General features: G+C 55.5%; 2 protein-coding genes across 7 annotated transcripts in view; both read right to left on the bottom strand.

Moving 5' to 3' along the window:
- Positions 1 to 1,654: 1,654 nt before the first annotated feature.
- ABCF3 (ATP binding cassette subfamily F member 3) lies at positions 1,655 to 13,985 on the bottom strand. Its single transcript, XM_068954361.1, has 21 exons — positions 13,833 to 13,985; positions 13,439 to 13,586; positions 13,278 to 13,357; positions 12,930 to 12,982; positions 11,027 to 11,124; positions 10,787 to 10,909; positions 10,266 to 10,532; positions 9,979 to 10,059; positions 9,344 to 9,403; positions 8,845 to 8,901; positions 8,610 to 8,632; positions 7,844 to 7,899; positions 7,420 to 7,620; positions 7,100 to 7,176; positions 6,796 to 6,840; positions 6,327 to 6,459; positions 5,614 to 5,702; positions 5,330 to 5,421; positions 4,403 to 4,535; positions 3,924 to 4,011; positions 1,655 to 2,987 (listed from the first exon to the last, which is right to left on the bottom strand). Exons 1-21 carry the CDS (start codon positions 13,903 to 13,905, stop codon positions 2,829 to 2,831), a joined length of 2,136 nt encoding a protein of 711 aa, XP_068810462.1. The 5' UTR covers positions 13,906 to 13,985; the 3' UTR covers positions 1,655 to 2,828.
- A 1,086-nt stretch (positions 13,986 to 15,071) lies between these two features.
- AP2M1 (adaptor related protein complex 2 subunit mu 1) overlaps positions 15,072 to 19,398 on the bottom strand; it is a 32,532-nt gene continuing 28,205 nt past the window's right edge. For all 6 annotated transcript variants that reach the window (XM_068954628.1, XM_068954629.1, XM_068954630.1 and 3 more), the window contains 5 exons: positions 18,310 to 18,429; positions 17,652 to 17,787; positions 16,757 to 16,854; positions 16,522 to 16,633; positions 15,072 to 16,182 (listed from right to left, as the gene is read on the bottom strand). In XM_068954628.1, the coding sequence (XP_068810729.1) occupies positions 16,048 to 16,182; positions 16,522 to 16,633; positions 16,757 to 16,854; positions 17,652 to 17,787; positions 18,310 to 18,429 (601 nt within the window). In that variant the 3' untranslated portion in view covers positions 15,072 to 16,047. The remainder of the gene's footprint in view (positions 16,183 to 16,521; positions 16,634 to 16,756; positions 16,855 to 17,651; positions 17,788 to 18,309; positions 18,430 to 19,398) is intronic.

Below are 19,398 nucleotides of genomic sequence, written 5' to 3'. Positions count from 1 at the left end.
CGCGACCCACCCCACACCAGCACCAGGTGCACCGGGATCCAGCGTACACCAGCACCAGGTACACCGCGACCCACCCCACACCAGCACCAGGTGCACCGGGATCCAGCGTACACCAGCACCAGGTACACCGCGACCCACCCCACACCAGCACCAGGTACACCGGGACCCGGCCCACTCCAGCACCAGGTGCACCGGGATCCAGCGTACACCAGCACCAGGTACACCGGGACACACCCCACACCAGCACCAGGTACACCGCGACCCACCCCACACCAGCACCAGGTGCACTGGGATCCAGCGTACACCAGCACCAGGTGCACCGGGACCCGGCCCACACCAGCACCAGGTGCACCGGGACCCGGCCCACACCAGCACCAGGTGCACCGGGACCCGGCCCACACCAGCACCAGGTACACCGCGACCCACCCCACACCAGCACCAGGTGCACCGGGACCCGGCCCACTCCAGCACCAGGTGCACCGGGATCCAGCGCACACCAGCACCAGGTACACCGGGACCCGGCCCACTCCAGCACCAGGTGCACCGGGATCCAGCGCACACCAGCACCAGGTGCACCGGGACCCGGCCCACTCCAGCACCAGGTGCACCGGAATCCAGCGCACACCAGCACCAGGTACACCAGGACACACCCCACTCCAGCACCAGGTACACCAGGACACACCCCACTCCAGCACCAGGTACACCGGGACCTGGCCCACACCAGCACCAGGTGCACCGGGACCCGGCCCACACCAGCACCAGGTACACCAGGATCCAGTGCACACCAGCACCAGGTGCACTGGGACCCAGCACACACCAACACCAGGTACACTAGGACCTGGGGCACACCAGCACTGGCACCATTAGTATGTGCCCCCACCCACCGGCACCAGGGGATCCAGCACCAGGCACACCACTACCCAGCACACACTGGCACTGGGCACACCGGTACCCACCATGTTCCAGCACCAGGCACACCAGTATGAACACAGCGTATGCCACAGGCACCCAGTGCACCAGCCTTGGGGTCCTGGAGCTCACCAGTACCCAGCCCCATGTACACCGCAAAGCCCCAAAGGAGGAGGTGAGCAGGGTTCAGCCCTCCCTGTCAGCACTGTCAGGAAAAGGGGGTGCTCCCTCCGTCAGCCTGTTTCTCACTGCCCCTGAAACCACAACCGGATCCAGGTGCTGGCTGGGAGCGAGCTGATAGCTAACCCTGCTCCCCTCGCTGCACCCACCACCTAACACCACCGTCCCACCAGTCCCCTGCCCCAGCTCTGCCCCTCCAGCGGTGGCTTGCGTCCTTGCACCAGACCCAGGGCCACCCCGTAAGCACCACAGACCAGGGGGACGCGGGCGCAGCCTTTACCCATGGCACAGCCTCTCCTGCTCCTGAGCCTCTCCAGAGCCAAACAGGGGCTTTTAAGCTGGTTGCTGGTTTCCCTGGCACACCCTGGGCTTTGGGAAGCTTTTTCTGGGAGCGGATTTGAGCTCAGGGCAGCAGGAGGACCAGCCTGTGGGCCCAGTCCCTGCTCCCCTCACCCCATCCCAGGCCTCTCCTAGACCTGGCCCCAGAGGCTGGGGGACAAAGCTGGGACTCGGCCCCATTCAAGCCTGCAGCCCCCGAAGCAAAGGAAAGGTTTGCACCCACCACTGTGTTTTGATTTTATTTACACTGCAACCTCTGTGCTGATAGACAGGGAGTGTGGCCCAGTGCGGAACAGCCCACCTCACAACGTACAGAATTTCACCGGTTCGAAATGAAACACAGGCAGAGAGGCGAGATGGAACAAGGCCAGCGTGCGGAAAGGAGCATGGATCTGGGCCCAGGCCCCGGGCAAAGACAAGATCTCACTCCCACAATGATACAAACGCAAGGCCCTGGCTCTTGCGGGCTATGGGGAGGAAAGACAAACCAAACCCTCCCACCCTCACTTCCAAGGGGCTCAGGGTAAAAGACAGGGGTCACTAGTAGCAGCAAAGGCCTCATTCCCCTCCAGAGTGGACAGAATATTGACAGAGCTGAAAGGAGAAACAGCTTACAGGAATCTTTCTAAACTCTAGTCAGAGGAGAGAGAGGGGAGAGAGAGGGGAGAGAGAGGGAGAGAGAGGGGAGAGAGAGGGGAGAGAGAGGGGAGAGAGAGGGGAGAGAGAGGGGAGAGAGAGGGGAGAGAGAGGGGAGAGAGAGGGGAGAGAGAGGGGAGAGAGAGGGGAGAGAGAGGGGAGAGAGAGGGGAGAGAGAGGGGAGAGAGAGGGGAGAGAGAGGGGAGAGAGAGGGGAGAGAGAGGGAGAGAGAGGGGAGAGAGAGGGGAGAGGGGAGGTGAAAGAACAAAAAAAAACAGGGGAAAGCTGCTTCTCTCCTGCCCTTCACAGCATTGTGAGTTAAAAGCAGGGCCGGGGAAGGTCCAAACCCTCATCTCAGCAGAGCAGCAGCTCCAGGTGTAGCATTTCCAGCGGGCTCAGAGCCGGGGCAAGCCCTGGCCCGCAGCAGAGTTTGGGAGCTCCAGGTGGGTGGTGCCCACAAGGAGCGACGCTCACTGCGTGCCCTGAGCCACGCGCAGCACTAGGTCCCTAGCTCTCCTCCCGCCCTGCCCGACCAGGCCAGGGCAGGCAGCCAGGCAGAAGAGCGGGAAGTGCTGAGCGGGGGCCGTTCAGTCCCTTTCCAGTCCTGGGAGGGGAGGGCAGTTCAGATGGCAGTTTGATGGCATGGCTGACGGTCCATGGGGGCAGTGGCATCCTCAGCACTCTGCCAGGCACAGTTCAGATGGAGACTGAAGCGACCAAGCTTGGTGCTCCAGCCTGCTCATGCAGTCCAGCTCCCGTCTCCTTTATAGGAAACCCTCCTTCCGGAACTGCTCCTTCAGGATGTCTCTGTACTGGTCAAAGCCTCCTTCGATGCGTGTCACGGTGGCATTTTCACATACCCACAACTCTTGGCACACCAAGCGGATGAAGCGCTCGTCGTGGGACACCAGAATTACACCACCCTGTGAAAGCACAAAGTGGGGAAAAGTAACTTAGCGGACTACGATCCAGGGCTCTAGCACAGGCTGTGGTGTGGGGGATCCAGTTCACGCTAACGTGCAGTGGTCCAGCCTGGCTGCAGAGGATGTCAAGTTTTCACCTTTTTCAGGGAAAAACGCTAGAGTACTTCCACTTTTCCAAGAAGTGAGCTAATTACAGCCTAGCATAAGGGGCTGGCTCTCTTTCCTTCAGGTGGAACAGAGAGGTCACATGGGGGGAGAGGCACATGCACCAAGAACATAATTTGCTTCACTTCTTGGGGGAAGTGCGGAGTCTGTTACTGGCTCTCCAGATCTCAGATAAGCTTTAAGGACAGAGATCCCAGGTAGAGTCAATGACAGTCAAAAGCTGACTGGACAAGGCTCTGAGCAACCTCATCTAAGCTCGCCCTGCTTTAATTAAAGGGATGGACCAGAAAACTCCGGAGATCCCTTCCAACCTCAATTAAGCTTTTCTTCTGTAGGAAAACTGACCCAACGTGGGCACCTATAAAATAGCAAGAATCAGGTTCATCACTGTGGGATCTGCAAGCTGAGTCTTTGGAGATCAAGACAAACTTTGCCTAAGGAATAGTCAAGAGGGCCCCAAGGCAGGGCTGAGCACTGTAACACAGAAGCATGTGAGAAGTCACAGACTGGCTGAGATGGAGGACAAGCTGCTTTCTGGTGTGCTGTAGCCTCTCTCAGCCACTCCTAGCCAAAGTCCATATATGAAACAAACCACACACCAGGACAGACAGCTAAGGCAGAAATGCAACAGACTCTTCCCACCATCTGTCATGCACTTGAAGCCACCACTGGTATTTTAGCGTTCACCTTTGGCTGAGATACCAAGTAATGCAAGCTGGAGGCTACATGGAGTGTTGAGAAAAATGGGAAATCTCACTTAGAGAGCCTTACCCGGAATTTATTCAGTGCCTTTGCCAATGCCTCAATGGTCTCCATGTCCAGGTGATTTGTCGGCTCATCCAGGATATAGAAGTTTGGACTGGAAGAGAAGACAACTCTGAGCATTGCACTGGAACCAACCCAGGCTGAGTCTGCACCCCTTAGCGCTGCAAGAATCTCTACATGGGGCAGGAATCCAGGCTACTGCTCTAGCTGCTCAGAGCTGTACCCACAGGCATTTGCGTGGCCCCAAAATCCGTGTCACCCAGATCCGGGGCACCTTTTAAATCTATGAGCTCAAAGCAGCAGGAGAAAGCCTCCTGCTGCCTTCCATGCAGTCCCCACAGGGTGACAATTTCCCTCCCCATAAAAGTCTCAAAGACTGGGCTTCGCAGAGAGCAGAAGGTCCTTCGATGCCTGCCTTTCCCCCAGTGAAGCAGGTTCCAGGGAAGCATCCATGTAAAAATTAACAGCATCTGGGAGGAAATTACCAGGGCACAGTCATCTGGGCAAAGGCCACTCGACTCTTCTGACCTCCAGACAGGCTGGCAACAGGGCGCACGGCCAGCTCCCCCGAGACACCGTAGCTCCCCAGCTGATGCCGGTACTCTTCCTCTGTCTTCCCTGCAAGAGCGTGTCACAACACAGCCGTGGCACGTGAGCACCCAAGAGCCTCAGGTCTGCCTGGTGCGACACAGGGCCCTTTGCTGTGACCTCGGTCCTGCACCAAGGCCAGGCAGCCTGTGTGGCGCTAGCAGGGCAGGGGAGGAGTTTAGCAGCCACTTTGAGGCAATTCCCAAGCAGAGGGTTTGTGGGGAAACCTGACTGACACAATCAGGACAGGGGCTGCAGGGCAGTTGATTGTGGTTGACTCCAAGTGACACTGTCCTGAATTCCCTGTCACCAAGTTACACAACATCAAGCTGTGGAGAAGGAAGCTGGAGGTTTTGGCAGCTGGAAGAAAGGGGGCCAGGTGAAGCTATGGCTTGTTCTGTGACTGGCAAGGAACGTGATTCACAAAGCAGATACCTACCTCTGAAACATGGCTATGGTGGAGCACCAGCCTGACAGCCTCAGGCTGCTGGCCTCAGAGCTTGTGCCAGGTTGATAATTCTTCCTGTAACTAGCTTAGTTCTTCAAGGTAGGCATCTGAACTTGTGCTTGACACGGGGACTTAACCCAGAGCAAAAGGTATCTCCCTGAAGTACTTAAGTGACGAAGCCTTCTACCCAGCCAGCACTAGCACAGAACAAATCAGCGCTGTTCTGTGCACAGCCAAGGAGATGTCACAGACCCTTAGACAAAACCACTGGGTTTTGACTCGATGCCAGCTCTACCTGGCTCAGGAACTAAGTGATGAGGAGCCTGGCATTGCCCAGCTCCCACACTGGCCCAGATCTGGCATCTCTGAAACTCACCTGGGAACTTCTTTGCCAGTAACTCTACAGCGCTGATGTTCAAGTCCAGTTGATCCACATGGTGCTGGCTAAAGTAGCCAATCTTTAGGTTTCTGCAAAATGAGAGAGATTAGGCATTGTTACCCTGGCCCCCTAACCACAGCGCACTCTCAGCCGCAGCTACAGGAGGGGGGCACATGCATGGGTGTGCAGGACCCATCCCTGTCACTTGGGCAGCCATCACTCCAGAACACAGCCCATCTGCACCGTTCTTCCCCGTCACCCCAGGCCCTCCCACCGGCTACCTGTGAGCATGTCTGATCCCTCTGACTGGTGCCAGCTCCCCCATTAGGATCTTTAGCATGGTCGACTTGCCGGCTCCGTTCTCCCCAACCTAGAGAAGCAGCAGCATTGGAGAACGTGAAACCCATGAAAATACTTCAGAGAAGGGGGCCAGAGATCAGGGAATTTCAAATCTTGGATGATCAAGCTGTGGAAGGGGGCAGGATGAGAGTCTAACCAGTGGCCCCCAGCTACCTGGAAGCAGCATTCCCATCACTGAGAGGCAGCACAGACAGCCGTGCTAGATGATGTTCCCACCCCAACCCTTGAGCTTAGGGATTACCTTGTCCCAGCCCCTTTTCCAAGCACACAGCATCTTTCTGCTGCCCCATCCTACACAGCAGAAGCCCATGCTGCTGTCTTCGACTATCTAATAGGGAGTTAAAGAGAAGATATACCCAGTCTCTTCTCAGAGATGCCCAGTGAATGGATAAAGGGCAACAGGCACAAGTTACAAATTCTAACTAGTATTATGAAAAAAATTCTTTTTTTCCCAGGGGGCAAAAAAAGAGGGGGTGGGGGAATTTATAATCCTTTGAGCTATCCAGAACTCAGCTGGACAAGGCTCTGAGCAACCTGACCTAACATCGAAGCTGGCTCTGTTTTGAGCAGGGGGGTTGGAGCAGAGACCTCCCGTGGTCTCTTGCAGCCACTGTTATTCTGCAATCCCACATACCACACAGATGCGGGACTCCAGGTCAGCAGAGACAGAGAGGGAACGAAAGATGTAGTGACTTGGGTCGTAACAGAAGTCTACTTCATCTAGCTGCAGGATAGGTGGGGAGAACTTCTCAAACCCATCAGGGAACCTGGGAAGGCAAGAAGAGGTAAGAGATGGCCAAAAACATCAGAGACCCTCTGCTCCCAGCCTCCCCCCCCCCAGCACAACTGCTGCAAACCCCCAAGGGAGGTTCCTTCCCACCCAAGACCCTTGGGAAGGACAGTCACAAGAAGGGGACACAGATCTGCAGCCTTGACCCTAAGAGGGAAGCAAGCCTGAAGGTGGGGCCCTCTCTAGGCTCCGTATCAGAACAAGGCTGACCCGCAGGAAGCAGCAGTTATCCCAGCTGGGACAGGACCCGGGAGCAGCTCACATCATGAGTGGAGTCAGGTCCCCTCCAAGCAAGGGCTCAGGGGACACTTACTTCATTATCACCTCAGACTCCTTATCCACAGGTTTCAGCTCTGGCCTACAAGAGATGACGACATGTAACTGAGATGTTCTGCACAGTGGGTCTTTCCCCCCACCAGAAGCCTGAATACAGTCTCCAGCCCTGCAAAGCCTTATCCCAATAAAAGCCTCTGATCAGAGACAGGGCACCCAAAGCTCAAACTGCTCTCACCCTCCAGATACACATTATCTTCCAGGTCCCCCTGGAATATCTCTGTTTCTCCCTGTAAGCGCTCCCCCCCTCCCCACCTCCAGAGAGTAGAGGGACAGGCACTCACAGCTTCTCCAACAGCTTGAGCTTGCTCTGCACTTGGGACGCCCGGTTCGCATTGTAGCGAAAGCGGTCGATGAACACCTAAGAGACGAGCATCAGAGTCACAGGGCCTATTTGGCCCCAGCCATGCTGCTCTGCTGCTAAGCATCCTGCAACACCAGAGCCACTTCCATGGGTCACAGTCATCTCAAGACTGAACAGCAGCAAAAACTCCAAGAGCAAAGATTACTGGAAGCAGGGTAACTTGGGAGGCTCATTAGAAGCATGGAGAAAGGGACAAGACTAGGAGAACAGTGCCCAGATGCTACTGGTTTCTCCTAGTACCTGGATATGTTCACGGTACTGCTGCTGAGCTTCGTACTCTCGCTGCTGGTTCTTCAGTCGTTCCTCCTTGATCTTCATGAAGTTCTCAAAGTCTCCACGGTACGTGTCCAGCCGCTGTGAGTGCAGGTGGATGATGTCCGTGGCCACTGTGTTCAGGAAGTTCCTGTCGTGGGACACCACTAGAATGGTTGACTGCCAAGTCTGGAGGAGACAGTGACAGGGACACCTGAGCCACACTTTACATCAGCATCATCAAGCCAGAGCACGGGACTCGGCCCCACCACCCAGCAAGGCAAGGCCCTAGGCTGGGAAGACGTGTCCATCTGCCAGCTGGCAAGTCCAGCACCAGGCCAGAGCCTCCGACACCTCACAGCAGCCCTGACCAAGCCCCGCTCTGTCCCAGGGCCTCCTGCCACCCCCCTACCTGCAGGTAGTTCTCGAGCCACAAAATGGCCCTCACATCCAGCATGTTCGTTGGCTCTACGGGAAAAGAGAGAAGCACTGAGGTCAGGATTAGGATGGCTGGATCATGCTTCTTTACACAGGAAAGGCTAGTGATTGGCATCCTGAGGTGGGGAGCTTCTCCCACAGCTCAGGGAGTGTGGGTCAGGGGAACTCGTATATGCAGGTGTGCTGAGGGGGTGGGCACTGGGGCCAGGGTTCAGCCAGGGATGCTCCCTGCAGCCAGTACTGGCCCCTGGCACCCTGCAGCAGTGCCTCACCCAGAGCTCTACATCGAAGCTGGGCACCTCTGCAGGATATCAGCTGAGCCCCAGCTCCAGTGATGTCTCCTGCCTCATTTCCTGTGGTGAAGAGATTCTCCCACTGCAATCAGCTGGGTGCCAGGGCCCCATCACAGGGACGGGGCGGGGAGAAGGGGACCATCTGGGACAGGATGACATGCTGATCCCCTGGCTGAGGCATGGGGCAGTTCCTCAAGATAGGCAGAGCTCTGCTGAGTTCAGTTGAAGTGGCTGCTTGAGTGGATTTCCCAGCTGAGGACCGCTCCTCGTCATCCCCAGCTCTGCCCCTACCGTGCCAGAGGAGCACTGACAGCCCTGCTAGTGCTGGCTGTGTCACGCAGGGCTATTTTGAGCAGGCTGTTAAAGGCCACGCTCCGTTCCCAACCCCAGCAAGGGCACAGGCAGACCTAGCAGTGGCGTTACAGGGGATTCACAGTATCGACTTACCATCCAGCAAAAGGAGATCTGGCCTAGGAAAAGCAAGACGCAGGCATCAGAAGCAAAAAGAGCACAGGGTTAACGCAGAGCACGTTTCACCACACACACTGAGCTGCAATGCCTCAAACGCTCCCCACCCTGAGGCTCAGACGAGAGGACCCCCCAGCCAGCTCCTTGCAGCACTCTGACAGCAAGGAGGGCTAACCCCATAGCAAAGCACGGGCACAAACCTCCGGACACCTACCTAGCAAAAAGTGCTCTGGCTAAGGCCAGTCTCATTCTCCAGCCTCCGGAAAACTCTCTGAGGAGAGAAGAGGTTGCACAGAGGGAGTGTTAGCGTTTGATGCAGAACAACTCTGAGCTTGCCTGCCTGCCAGGCTCCCTGCTCCCACACTCCTCCACAGCCCTTTTAGCTCCGCTGTCACCCATAGACAGCTTGTCCCTGTAGAGATCGTGGACACAGCATGAGTCCTGTCACACACAGCTCCTCCCCAGGCCAGCAGACAGGTGGCTTGGCACCCCCTAGGCAGGAGGCTGCATCAGAAAGGCACAAATAGACCTACAGCATCCTGCAGGGCTCCCCTCTCACAGTTACAGCCACTCTCCCTGTGTCAGATCAAGGCACAGCCAGGGCAGCACCTAGGGGTTCGCCAGGAGAGAGATAACCCTGCTGGCCACCGGGGCTGGGACACAGGATCTCTCCAGACCCATTATATTTTGACACCCAGAGCCTGGAGACTTACTTGGTTGTCTGTTGTTGCATCTTTGCGTTGAAGCCCAGCCCTGCAAGAATGACGGATGCCCTGGGGAAAAGGGAGAGAACTGGAACCCACCTATACCATGGAGCTGCAGAGCACAGTCCAAGTTCCCAAACCCTTGGTCACTGTGGGGGGTCTCTGCTACATGGTTTAAGGCTGCTCTCATGCGGGAAAAATCCCTTGCAGGCCCAACAGCAGCACTTGCCTGGGAAACGCAACCCAGCAGGGCCCAGCATCCACATGGAGTCGCAGGAGACTCACAATAAGGTACCAACTTCAAAGCTTTTGGCTCTTTGGCCAGAAAGAGAATCGCTAACATCAACATTCCATAAATCCTCCCCAGACACCAGGAGCCTGGGGAGGTCTGCGAGAAGCAGCAGCAATAATGTAAGCCATTGGCAGCAAAAAATCCCTCCTGCCTCTGGAGGAAGCTTGACTACTCCCAGTCCAGCATGGCAGTAATGGAAGAAGAGACAAGAACAGCATTAGAGAGAGCCCTTCATCCTCACATGCTGGATCCCAGGGGCACAGCATCACCCTTCCATGCTGCCTACGCCAAACCACTGCCCCACTCTGGTGATGCACACAGATAGATGGCAGTGCTCGCAGGACTGTCTCACCTTGCTGGTGCCTTGTCTGCCTCAATCTCCTCCAACTTCGCGTAGATCTCTGATAGCCTGGCACCTTCTGTCCCTTCTCCCCTGGAGCCGAGCAAAGAGAAGCACATGGGACTGACTGAGGTCAAGGTTTGAGTGCTGGGGGAAGCTGATCTCCCCAAGCAGGACTAAAGTGGGTGAAATGCATCCGAGCCCTGATGGAGCCTTCCACTGGAAGGGAGAGATCTCAGAACAAAACCTCACGCTCAAGACATCGTAGAAGGGCTGAAAACCCAGATGCAACATCTCACCTGCCAGCATTAACCCTGGCTGTCAGTTCCCTCTCCTCCCGTAGCAGGTTCTCACGAGTAGTGTCGCACTCCAGCACACTGTGCAGGGCCAGCGTCTCGTCCCCCGCCACCTCCTGCTCCACATGCAGGATGCTGATATGCGAGGGGATGCGCAGGCTCCGGCTGGCAATCATCTTCAGCAGTGTGGTCTTGCCCAGACCGTTCCTGCCCACCAGCCCATAGCGCCGTCCGAATGCCAGGTTCAGGTCTGCCCCCGCGAGTAGGACACTAAGGCGAGAAAACAGGCAGGTAGCTCCTGCTCAGATTGTCCTGTGGAAACGGAGGCAACTGGCAGCTGCCTGCCCCAAGCAGATTTCAGGCTGTGCTGGGGCCAAGCAACCTTCACAGGCTTTTCCTGCCCAAAGCCAACAGGATTAGGTGTTCACCTTGCTCCTTTCCATACCCTCTGTCATTCCCGACCGCTTTTCGAACCAGCCTCATTACCCCAGCCTGAAACCCCAACCAGGGCTATCTGCACTCACCGCTCGCCAAAGGACACATCGAAATTCTCGATGCGCACATCATATGACTTGTTCTTGCCTGATGACTCCATGCGGGTCTCCTTCTTGCTGGCAGCTTGGCTGGCAGATGCCTCCTCAAGGACCCTGCAAGGCAGGCAGAAGACAGAGAAGGGAGTTCAACAGGAAAGCTCTGGCTTGGTCGGATCCAGGCATACTCAGCAGAGCAGGCTGGGAGTGTTTCCAGCCACCCTCCCTACTCACAGAGGACCAGAAGACTTTAGGGAATCCCGCTCCATCCTCTTGTCCTGCTTGGCTTTCAGCCTGGCTTCTGCCTTCTCCAGTTTCTTGGCATTTACCATCTAGGGCACAAAGAATGGAGTTGAAAGAATCGAAAGCATCTTCAGCAGAAGTCCAAAGAGCAGGACTCCAAGAGAAAAGAGATCAATCCCTTGTGCCTAGAGAGAAGGAAGGCAGGAGGGAAGTAGGACAGGGAACTAGGACAGATTCAAGTACAATTTAGGGAAGCTGATCAGGCCAGGTGGTTGGCTCAGGAATGAAGTCCCAAATCAACTGCTTATATACACAACAGTTCTGCCTCAGCAAGGCAAAGGGTTTGGCTGACCCTAACCGTACACTCTTCCTCGCAGTCAGTTTTTCTGGTTTCAGGAACCTGGGTCAGCCAAGTTACTTCTGCTACAACAACCTGGCCTCCCAATGCTTGCTCCAGAATACCCTACACCTACCTTCACCCTAGACGTTAAGCATTTTCTTTCCCCAGCATGTTAAACGCTAGCCAGTTTGGAACAAACTCAAGTTAGGCACTAGATCAATCAAGACAGAGATAAAAAGCAATTAATTAAATGTGAAGGCAAGAAGGAGCCAAGTGTTTTAACCTGGCCTCTGGACTTAGCTAGGCTTTCAGCCCACTCCAACTTACTCCTGTGTCAAGTCAAATATTTGTGGCTGACCAAGAACGCTCCTAGATATTTCTAGGCAACACTTCAGCCACTGGAGCATGCTGCAGACCTGCATGCTAGACTGAAGAGCGCCTTGTTACTGGAATCGTGGCCCAGCACCTACAGATAGATTGAGTCACTCTGTAAACTAAATTGAGCTCCTCAAATCTCTCAGTAAGACCTATCTTCCAAAACTTGAGAGGCCCCCCAGGCCTTCTCTGAATCTTTTCCAATTTTTCTGAATATCTCTTTTGAGTTGTGGACACAAGAACCAGACAGCAAACCCAGCAACAGCTACTCCAGTGCCAAAACAAGCAACAGCATCCAGCTCTCACCTAATGCTCCCATTTAGACATGCAGGGATCACATTAGGTCTCAGTCTCCACGCTAGGAGTTCTTGTGCTCAACCCATTACCCCAAGAAGGGAGAACTCCATAAGAGACCAGCCTGGTGGAGAAAGTGCCCAGCCTGTAAAGCTATTTCCATCTTCGCTTTGCAGATGCACAACCACACCTCTCAAAAACACATGCACACTCAATGCAGAAGGCAACCCAGGTCTCTCCTGAGCAGGTACGCGTTTCATTAGCAAACGCATTCTGATTTCTTACAAGTCACAGGGATTAGCTACTTCCAAACTTTTCTGCTCCTCAAATCATGACAACCACAGCCGTTTCTAAAGCAGGACTTACAATCTCCCTGCAGCAGCTCTGTGGGAAACAGCTGCTCCATGCTAACTCCCCACCTGTAACATCCTGACATCTAATCTTTAGCCAAGATTTTATCTCTAATCGAGTATGATGCAAAGTCGTCCTGGTACATTCTAATTTCTCAATCAAAGGCCGGCAGTATGGGCCAAAGGCTCTTATCGAGTCAGAGAAGCTCTCCTCTGAGCACTACCACTGCATCAACCACACTTGAAAGCTTGTTAAAAAGTTACAGCAAAATAGATCCTGAAAAACTGGTGTGCTGCTAACTCCTGTTGATCCTCTTTACCAGACAGAGCAAACAGTTTCACGAAATACAGCGAAACTGAAGCAAAAGGGCAGTTACCTCCATGCAGCTGTGCGCCTAACCACAGCAGCTCCCTTCCTGGCTGCTCACAGAGGGAGAGGTGACTGGAGCAGAGCCGGGCAGTTGCAGCTCCAGTGTTACTTGTCTGTACCCTCGCAGACCATGCGGGAACAAGGAGAACCTGGCCCTCCACTTACCGAGGTCTGGTCCCTCTTCAGTAACAGCCCTGGCAACAGGTCCACGCTGGCATCTGCAACAAGTCGTACAGTGAAAAGGTGGCCCAGAGAGGCTCCAGTCAGCGCTCCTGCACCTGCCCACAAGCACACGCGACTTCTCCCTCTCCTGCATGACAAGGGCACCCAAAGGACGCCTCTTGCCCTTCCAAATCAGACCCCCCTCGCAAGCAGCCAGGGGCTGGAGACGACTCCCCCCAGGGTGAGGAGCCAGGTAAAGGTGCGCTCCGCGCCCCAAGCCCGTCCTCGCCGTGCGTCCACACCTCCCCACCGAGCCGGGGGGGCCGCGGCCCCTCGGCGGGGTCCTCTCACCGTAGCTGTCGGCGATCTGGGAGAGCTGGATGGGGGCATCCAGCAGCACCTGGCTGCAGCGCTGGGCCCTCTGCTCGTCCCTGCGAGAGAGGGGGGGAGGTGAGGGCCCGGCGGCGGGGCCGGGGCCGGGGCCGGGGCGGCGGGGCTGGGGCGACCCTTACAGCTGGAGGGTGTTGAAGAGGCGCTGGCAGATCTCGCGGATGGCGCCGTCGTCCTTGGCGTCCTGCGACACCTCCCGCAGCAGCTCCCCCACCGCCTCCACCAGGTCGTCCACCGACTCGAAGTCGGCGCTGCCGCCGTGCAGGATCCCTGCGGGCGACACGGCGCCTGCAGACCCCGCCCGCTCGCGCGCGCGCTGTCGCGACTCCGCCCGCGCTGTCGCGACTCCGCCGACAGGCGGCGCCCGCAGCCCTTCCCCTCTCCCCCCCTCCCCCGTCGGCTCTCCCGTCCTGTCGCGACGCGGGCGCGGCCCGGCGCCGCGTGTCGCGATAGCGGTCGCGTGTCGCGACGCGCGGAGGCGAGGGGCCGAGCCCCGGGGCGGCGGGCGCCGCTCACCCGTCACGTAAGCGAAGACCTCGCCGTCCAGGTCGGGGAACTCGCTGCGGAGGATGTCGGCGCACGACGCCATGGCGGACGCGGTCGCGGAGCCGGGCTCGCCGCCGCCCGGGCCCGCCGCCGCCGCCGCCACACGGAGCCCGGCAGAGCGGCCGAGGCGGAAGGGACGGCAGCGCGCGCGGGGAGTGCCGGGAAGCAGGCGGGCGGCCGCCATGCGCGCGGGGGCCGCTGGGAAATGTAGTCCGCGCGGGGGCGGTGGTGTGCACGGGCGGGGCGGGGGCGCCCCCCGCGCTGTGCAGCGCCGAGCTCCCGCGCTCAGGCTGCGCTGGGCCACGGGGGCGCCGGGAGCCAGGCTGGAGGTAGGGGAGGGCAGCGGCTTCTCACAAGCAAGGGAGAGCCACCCCCAGCACACACCCCACCCCGCTACAGCAGCTGCACCTATGTGCATAGCAGCCCTGTGAGCAGACAGTAGTAGAAGCGTGGCCCAGGACAGCTGAGGGTTTGCACCCCCAAAGGCACCTCCACACCTCCTTCTCCAGTCCAGGGCTGCACCTTTGCATCTTTCAAAACTCTCACCAAGCCAGGTTCCGGCACCCTCACATCCCCTGCTCTCCCGCCAGGGTTTGATCACGTGTAGGATAAGATGGGCTAAGGCAGGGGGCAGCCCACAGCAGCCCTGCAGGAGGCTGGAGTGAACGGGCATCCAAGCCCCAGGGATAGGTCACCTCAACTGCCAGGTACAGCACCCTCCCCTCCCCTTTGTTTTTTTTTTTTTTTTTCCCCTCCAGCTGTCTAAAGGAAAAGCCAGAGCAGTTTGCTTAGGTCAGGCTTCGGTAGAGAAGCCAAGCCTGCAAGTAGCTGGACAAGCATAACAAAGAGGGCAGTGCAGTTCCACACGGTTGCAGGCCTCAGCGAGTCAGGTCTGCCCTCTTCCCTGCTCTAGTTCAGAGCCCAGCACTCCCCAGCATAGAGGGGCCAAGCACTGTTGGCTCCTGCAGCTCACCAGCACCGAGGGGTCCTGCAGCTCACAGCACCCTCATTGCACCAGGGAGCAGCAGCTGGAACTCAGCACTAACATGGCTGGAAGCAAGAGCATCCCTGCTCTTTGCACCTACTAACCCAGAGGCAGTCCAGTGCTGGGGAAGCAGCAAATGCAAGCCCCAGGACAACCTCGGGCAGGGACCCAGAGCACAGCCCAGGGTTTTGCATCACAACTCCCAAATAGCAGCAGTGGCAGCCTTCTCCATTCTACATACTTTATTAGATTCAGAGCTGGACAAATCACAAAGTGTACAAAATGGAGACCACACTACCAGAAGCAGGATTGTGGGTAGCAGCAGCATTCCTATGGCCCAGAAGCATTTGGTAGAAGTGTGGAGAGGGCAGGCTGGGGCAGGGGGCTCTTACTGCCATTGGCATTTTAGACTCTAGAGGACAGACCCTGTTCACATCCTGACAGAGCTCAGTTGCCCCACACTCCCTGGGACAGAGGGGCCAAGTTTACAATCTGGTTGGAAAAGACAGACTGGCCCAAGCCAGTAGCAGGTGGGGGTAAGTGCTCTAAGGACCTGAAATGCTGTGCCACCCACATACACACCAGCAAGAGTCTAAACCCTCATCCTTTTTGGTCACAAACCTTCCCATGGCAGGACTCTATACTGAAGACTTTGCAAGAAATATAAAGTGGTGAGGTCCAGTGAGCCCACCATCTCCTCCGGTGGAGGCCTGACAAACTCACCACCCCAGGTATCTCAGACTGGCCAGCAACATCTACCACAACAGCAATAGCTAGTACAGAAGCCAGGGTAACTTCAACTCAGATTTGTCCAGTCTATGTTTAGGTCTAATCTACGGGTACATATGCACAAGAACGTCAAAAATACTAGGATATGATGCAAGTAGTGAGACACCAACAGAAGAGGAGTTTAATGGTGGACGTTCCCTAGAAAGATCATGAGAGGATGGGAGTTAGACTAGCCCTTCCCCACCCTGGGACAGAAAGCAGGAGGCTGACAGCATCCCTGCACATGACTGGGTTCTGAACTTCAGCTGCAGCATGGGTGGTAACTGAGCACAGGCAGGCGAGTCCATTCCCAAGGTGAGCCACAGGGTCTTTCCATCTGTAGAGGGGCCAGGCAGATGTTCTCTGAATGTACTTGAAGACGGAGGAGACGTGGAGGATGGCTTGAAGAGGGAGCCTGCCAGCTTGCTCGGGCTAGCATCTGGTCTCATAGATCCCACTCCTGCCAATGTACCTGACCCATTTTATCACATCATGGTCACTGTAGTTCAGCTTTGGCTCAAAGACTTTCAGGTAACGCACCTTCAGCCCAGAGGGCGCGAACGGGACCTATTGATTAAAGGGAAAGGCAACGGAGAGCATTGGAACACAGAGAAAAGATGGTATGCACACAAAACAGCCTGAGGACCCCCAGCCAAGCATCTGGAAACAGACACAGAGTTACTGTTTCCTTCTTTATACCCTGCATGCGTGGTGACAGACTCCATTGGCCTTCAGGGCATTTTTCTTCCTTTAGCTTTGCTACCTGTAGGGGTGGCCTCATGCTAGGAAGAGTCACAGAGCAGTCAGGGACAGGGAGGTCTCAGACCTGAGCAGTTCCCATGAGGGCAGAAGGAAATGACAAAGCATCTCCAGGTTAGCTGTGCCCTGGAAGGTGGACTGACTCACCTCAAAGTTCATGGAGATTGGGGGCCGAGCCCACTTCTTCTTATCATTGGTGGGCAGCAGCTCGATCTCTGCACTGATCTGGGATTCCTTCATTCCAGCCATACGTTTAATCCTATCAGGGAAGGCCCAGAGGTGAAGAAATAACCGAGTCTATTCGCTAGGCATGCTCACTGCAGAGGCACAGAACAGCTTCTGCCTCCCCAAGCTCTGCTCCTGCCCAACCATGCTCACTTACTTCCAGACAATGGCATTCTCACTGGCCTTGTACTTTGCCTTCCCTTTCATACAGATGACTTGCACTCCACTGGTATTGAGGGGGGTTGGGATCCGGACCTGGAAGGAAGAGTCTGGTGAGCAGGGGCAAGGAGACCACAGCCCGACCACTCCACGCAGGCTCACAGGAAGACTGACACTTCCCAGGACAGTGCAGTTGCTGTCCTGGATCCCTTGGCCTTCTCCCTCCATCTCAAGGCCCAGAGTATATCAGCTACCCTGAAGCATCATAGGCTGGCTCTCTGATTTCTTGTGTTGGAGTAAAGGCTCAAACAAGTTCGTAAAATCCACAACAGTCTATGAGGAACAGGGCAGAGCACTTCAGCTCAGGCTACAGATGTGCAGCAGGAAATTCTACTAGCGTCAGACAGATGAGCTCAGGCAGGATGCCAGGCTGCTCAGGGAGGTCTGCTCAGATTGGGCTCTGGGCAGTCTGACTTTGCAGCAACAGCCCTTCCCCAGAAGAGGGCTAGGCTGCACATCTACCCTTACCCTTGGCTGTCTTAAACATCTCATAGCCCACTACCTGTCTGATGTTCTGTTAGATCATGCAGACAGAAGAACATGAGCTTTTCATAGTGGCAAAGATGTTAAGTGAACAGCTGCTTTGCACTCTTCCAAGCAGGTACTGCAGGGAATGAGTCTTCTGCCAAGGAACGATGTTCTTAGTTGCCAATGCAACTAAGAACAGCTTCCACCTCCCTACTACACAGGGCCTCCCCTCCAGCACAGCAGCAATACACATCTGTAGGACTTTCAGTTCACTCTTAGTCCTGTACAAACTTGAGGACTATCTGTGAGACATAACTAGAGACACAGTTCCCAGGCACAAGAAACCTCAAGTTTTATTCTCTTACCTCTATCTTCTGGGCAAGCAAGGAAGGCTTGAAATTTGACTTGATCACCACCTTCACTTCCAGCTTGGTCCGACCCACCTCCCGCACCAGAGGGATCACGCGGAAGGGAAGGATGATGTCCTTAGTGGTTCGGTATCTGCAAGGAGAGAGGCAACAATGAACTCCAAGAAGGAGCTAACTCTTAGGGCCTCAAATTGTACTACCTTCCTAAAGGGACAGCCTCCACACACAGGGAACAGCTTAAAAGCATCAGCCAGAAAGGGAGCCATCCCAAAAGTAAGCAGCAGTTAGATCCGTGCTGCCCTAGGCCACTGATGACTTCGAGTCCCAAGTTCTGTATCTTGTTCCTGCAAAGTGACCCTGTTCAAAGACACCAGTTTTAGGCACTACCAGATACAGTAGGCTAAAGGGCAGGGAAACCCATATCCAATGCCAAGATTGTGACAAAAAAAAAAAAAAACCAACAACATGGAGCTGGGCTTCTATTGCATCTGTAAAGAAGGACTTGTAAGACACCCTATAGACTGCACTATGAAAAGAAAGGAAGGCAGCACGTTTGCTGCTTCCTCAAGGGCAGCAAGTCTGCCTGGAGACCAGCAGCACAACTGTAGCAGCAAGCAGATGCCAACATCAGATTGTTCATTCCCTATCACCATACCTCATGAGTTCAAACTCTCCATCTGGTGGAATGAAACTGATGCTCCTCTCAGAGTCAAACTTGCTGAGTCTCACACACTGGTGGAAAGTGCAGTCGTCAATGGCAATTGACTGTTTGCCACTAAAACACAAGACAGAGTTAAACAAGCGCAAGTTGCAGCCCCAGTATGTTGGTGCAGGCAGAGTCTGCTCAGGCAGAAACTATTCTACAGAGCATGTTGCCATCGCAGGTGTCCAGGAAACGGGGAGGCAGGGAGAGATTTAAGGGACAGGCTCTGCTGGCTTAGGCTTCCTTTGTTTCACACTCGCCAAGATCAGACTTCAAGCTTGTTTAAAAGAGCTCTTTCCCTCCTCTCCCCAAGAGGAGAGGTTAGAGCAGCACCCTTCAGTCACAGCCAGGAATGCAACGCTTAGGTCTGCCTGTCAGCAGCTTCTCAGCACTGCAAGGGCAACTCTGCTAGCCCAAGTCTTCTTGCAGTGCAGTCCAAGGGGGGGAAAAGCATTCCCTGTCCACAAAGCTATCCCACTGCCACACAGCTAGGAGATGCCACATTTGGGGTCTACCTGCTCAGAAACCTCCTCACAGCTGAGAATTTCCATGCTGCTAGCTCATGGTTTGACCCAGGACAGAAACCTTCTTCCTCAGGCCAGCATAGCAACCAATTTACTGAGGACAAAAACGCCTGCCACAAACGTTTTCATGTTTTTTATTTCTAAAACCTAGACAGCTAATGTCTGTGCAGCTAGGTGCACTGGACTAACCTGCCAGTACTCAACCTGTATCGGGTTCCAGTTTGACAATGTTTTCCTTGCTACAGGTCCCAGAGTTAGCCAAGAATGCCTCTCGGGTACTGAGAGGAGCTAGAAAATGAGACAGAGGCACCAGCATAGAGAAGGTGCGGCAATGTAGGATTATGATATCTAGGCTGCCTCAACTGCTGTGAGCAACAGGACAGCTATGTAAGCGCATAGAGATAGTATAAGCAACACAGGCCTGTTTAGTCATACTGAGACCCCACCATTACCTGCATATGTGGGAAGCAGACCGAGTCCAGGCTGAATGGTTGCTTACTTTACACAGCCCACTGGT

This window comes from Struthio camelus, chromosome 9, assembly GCF_040807025.1.
Source record: "Struthio camelus isolate bStrCam1 chromosome 9, bStrCam1.hap1, whole genome shotgun sequence".
Lineage (NCBI taxonomy): Eukaryota > Metazoa > Chordata > Aves > Struthioniformes > Struthionidae > Struthio > Struthio camelus.
This window is presented reverse-complemented; position numbering and strand designations above follow the sequence as displayed.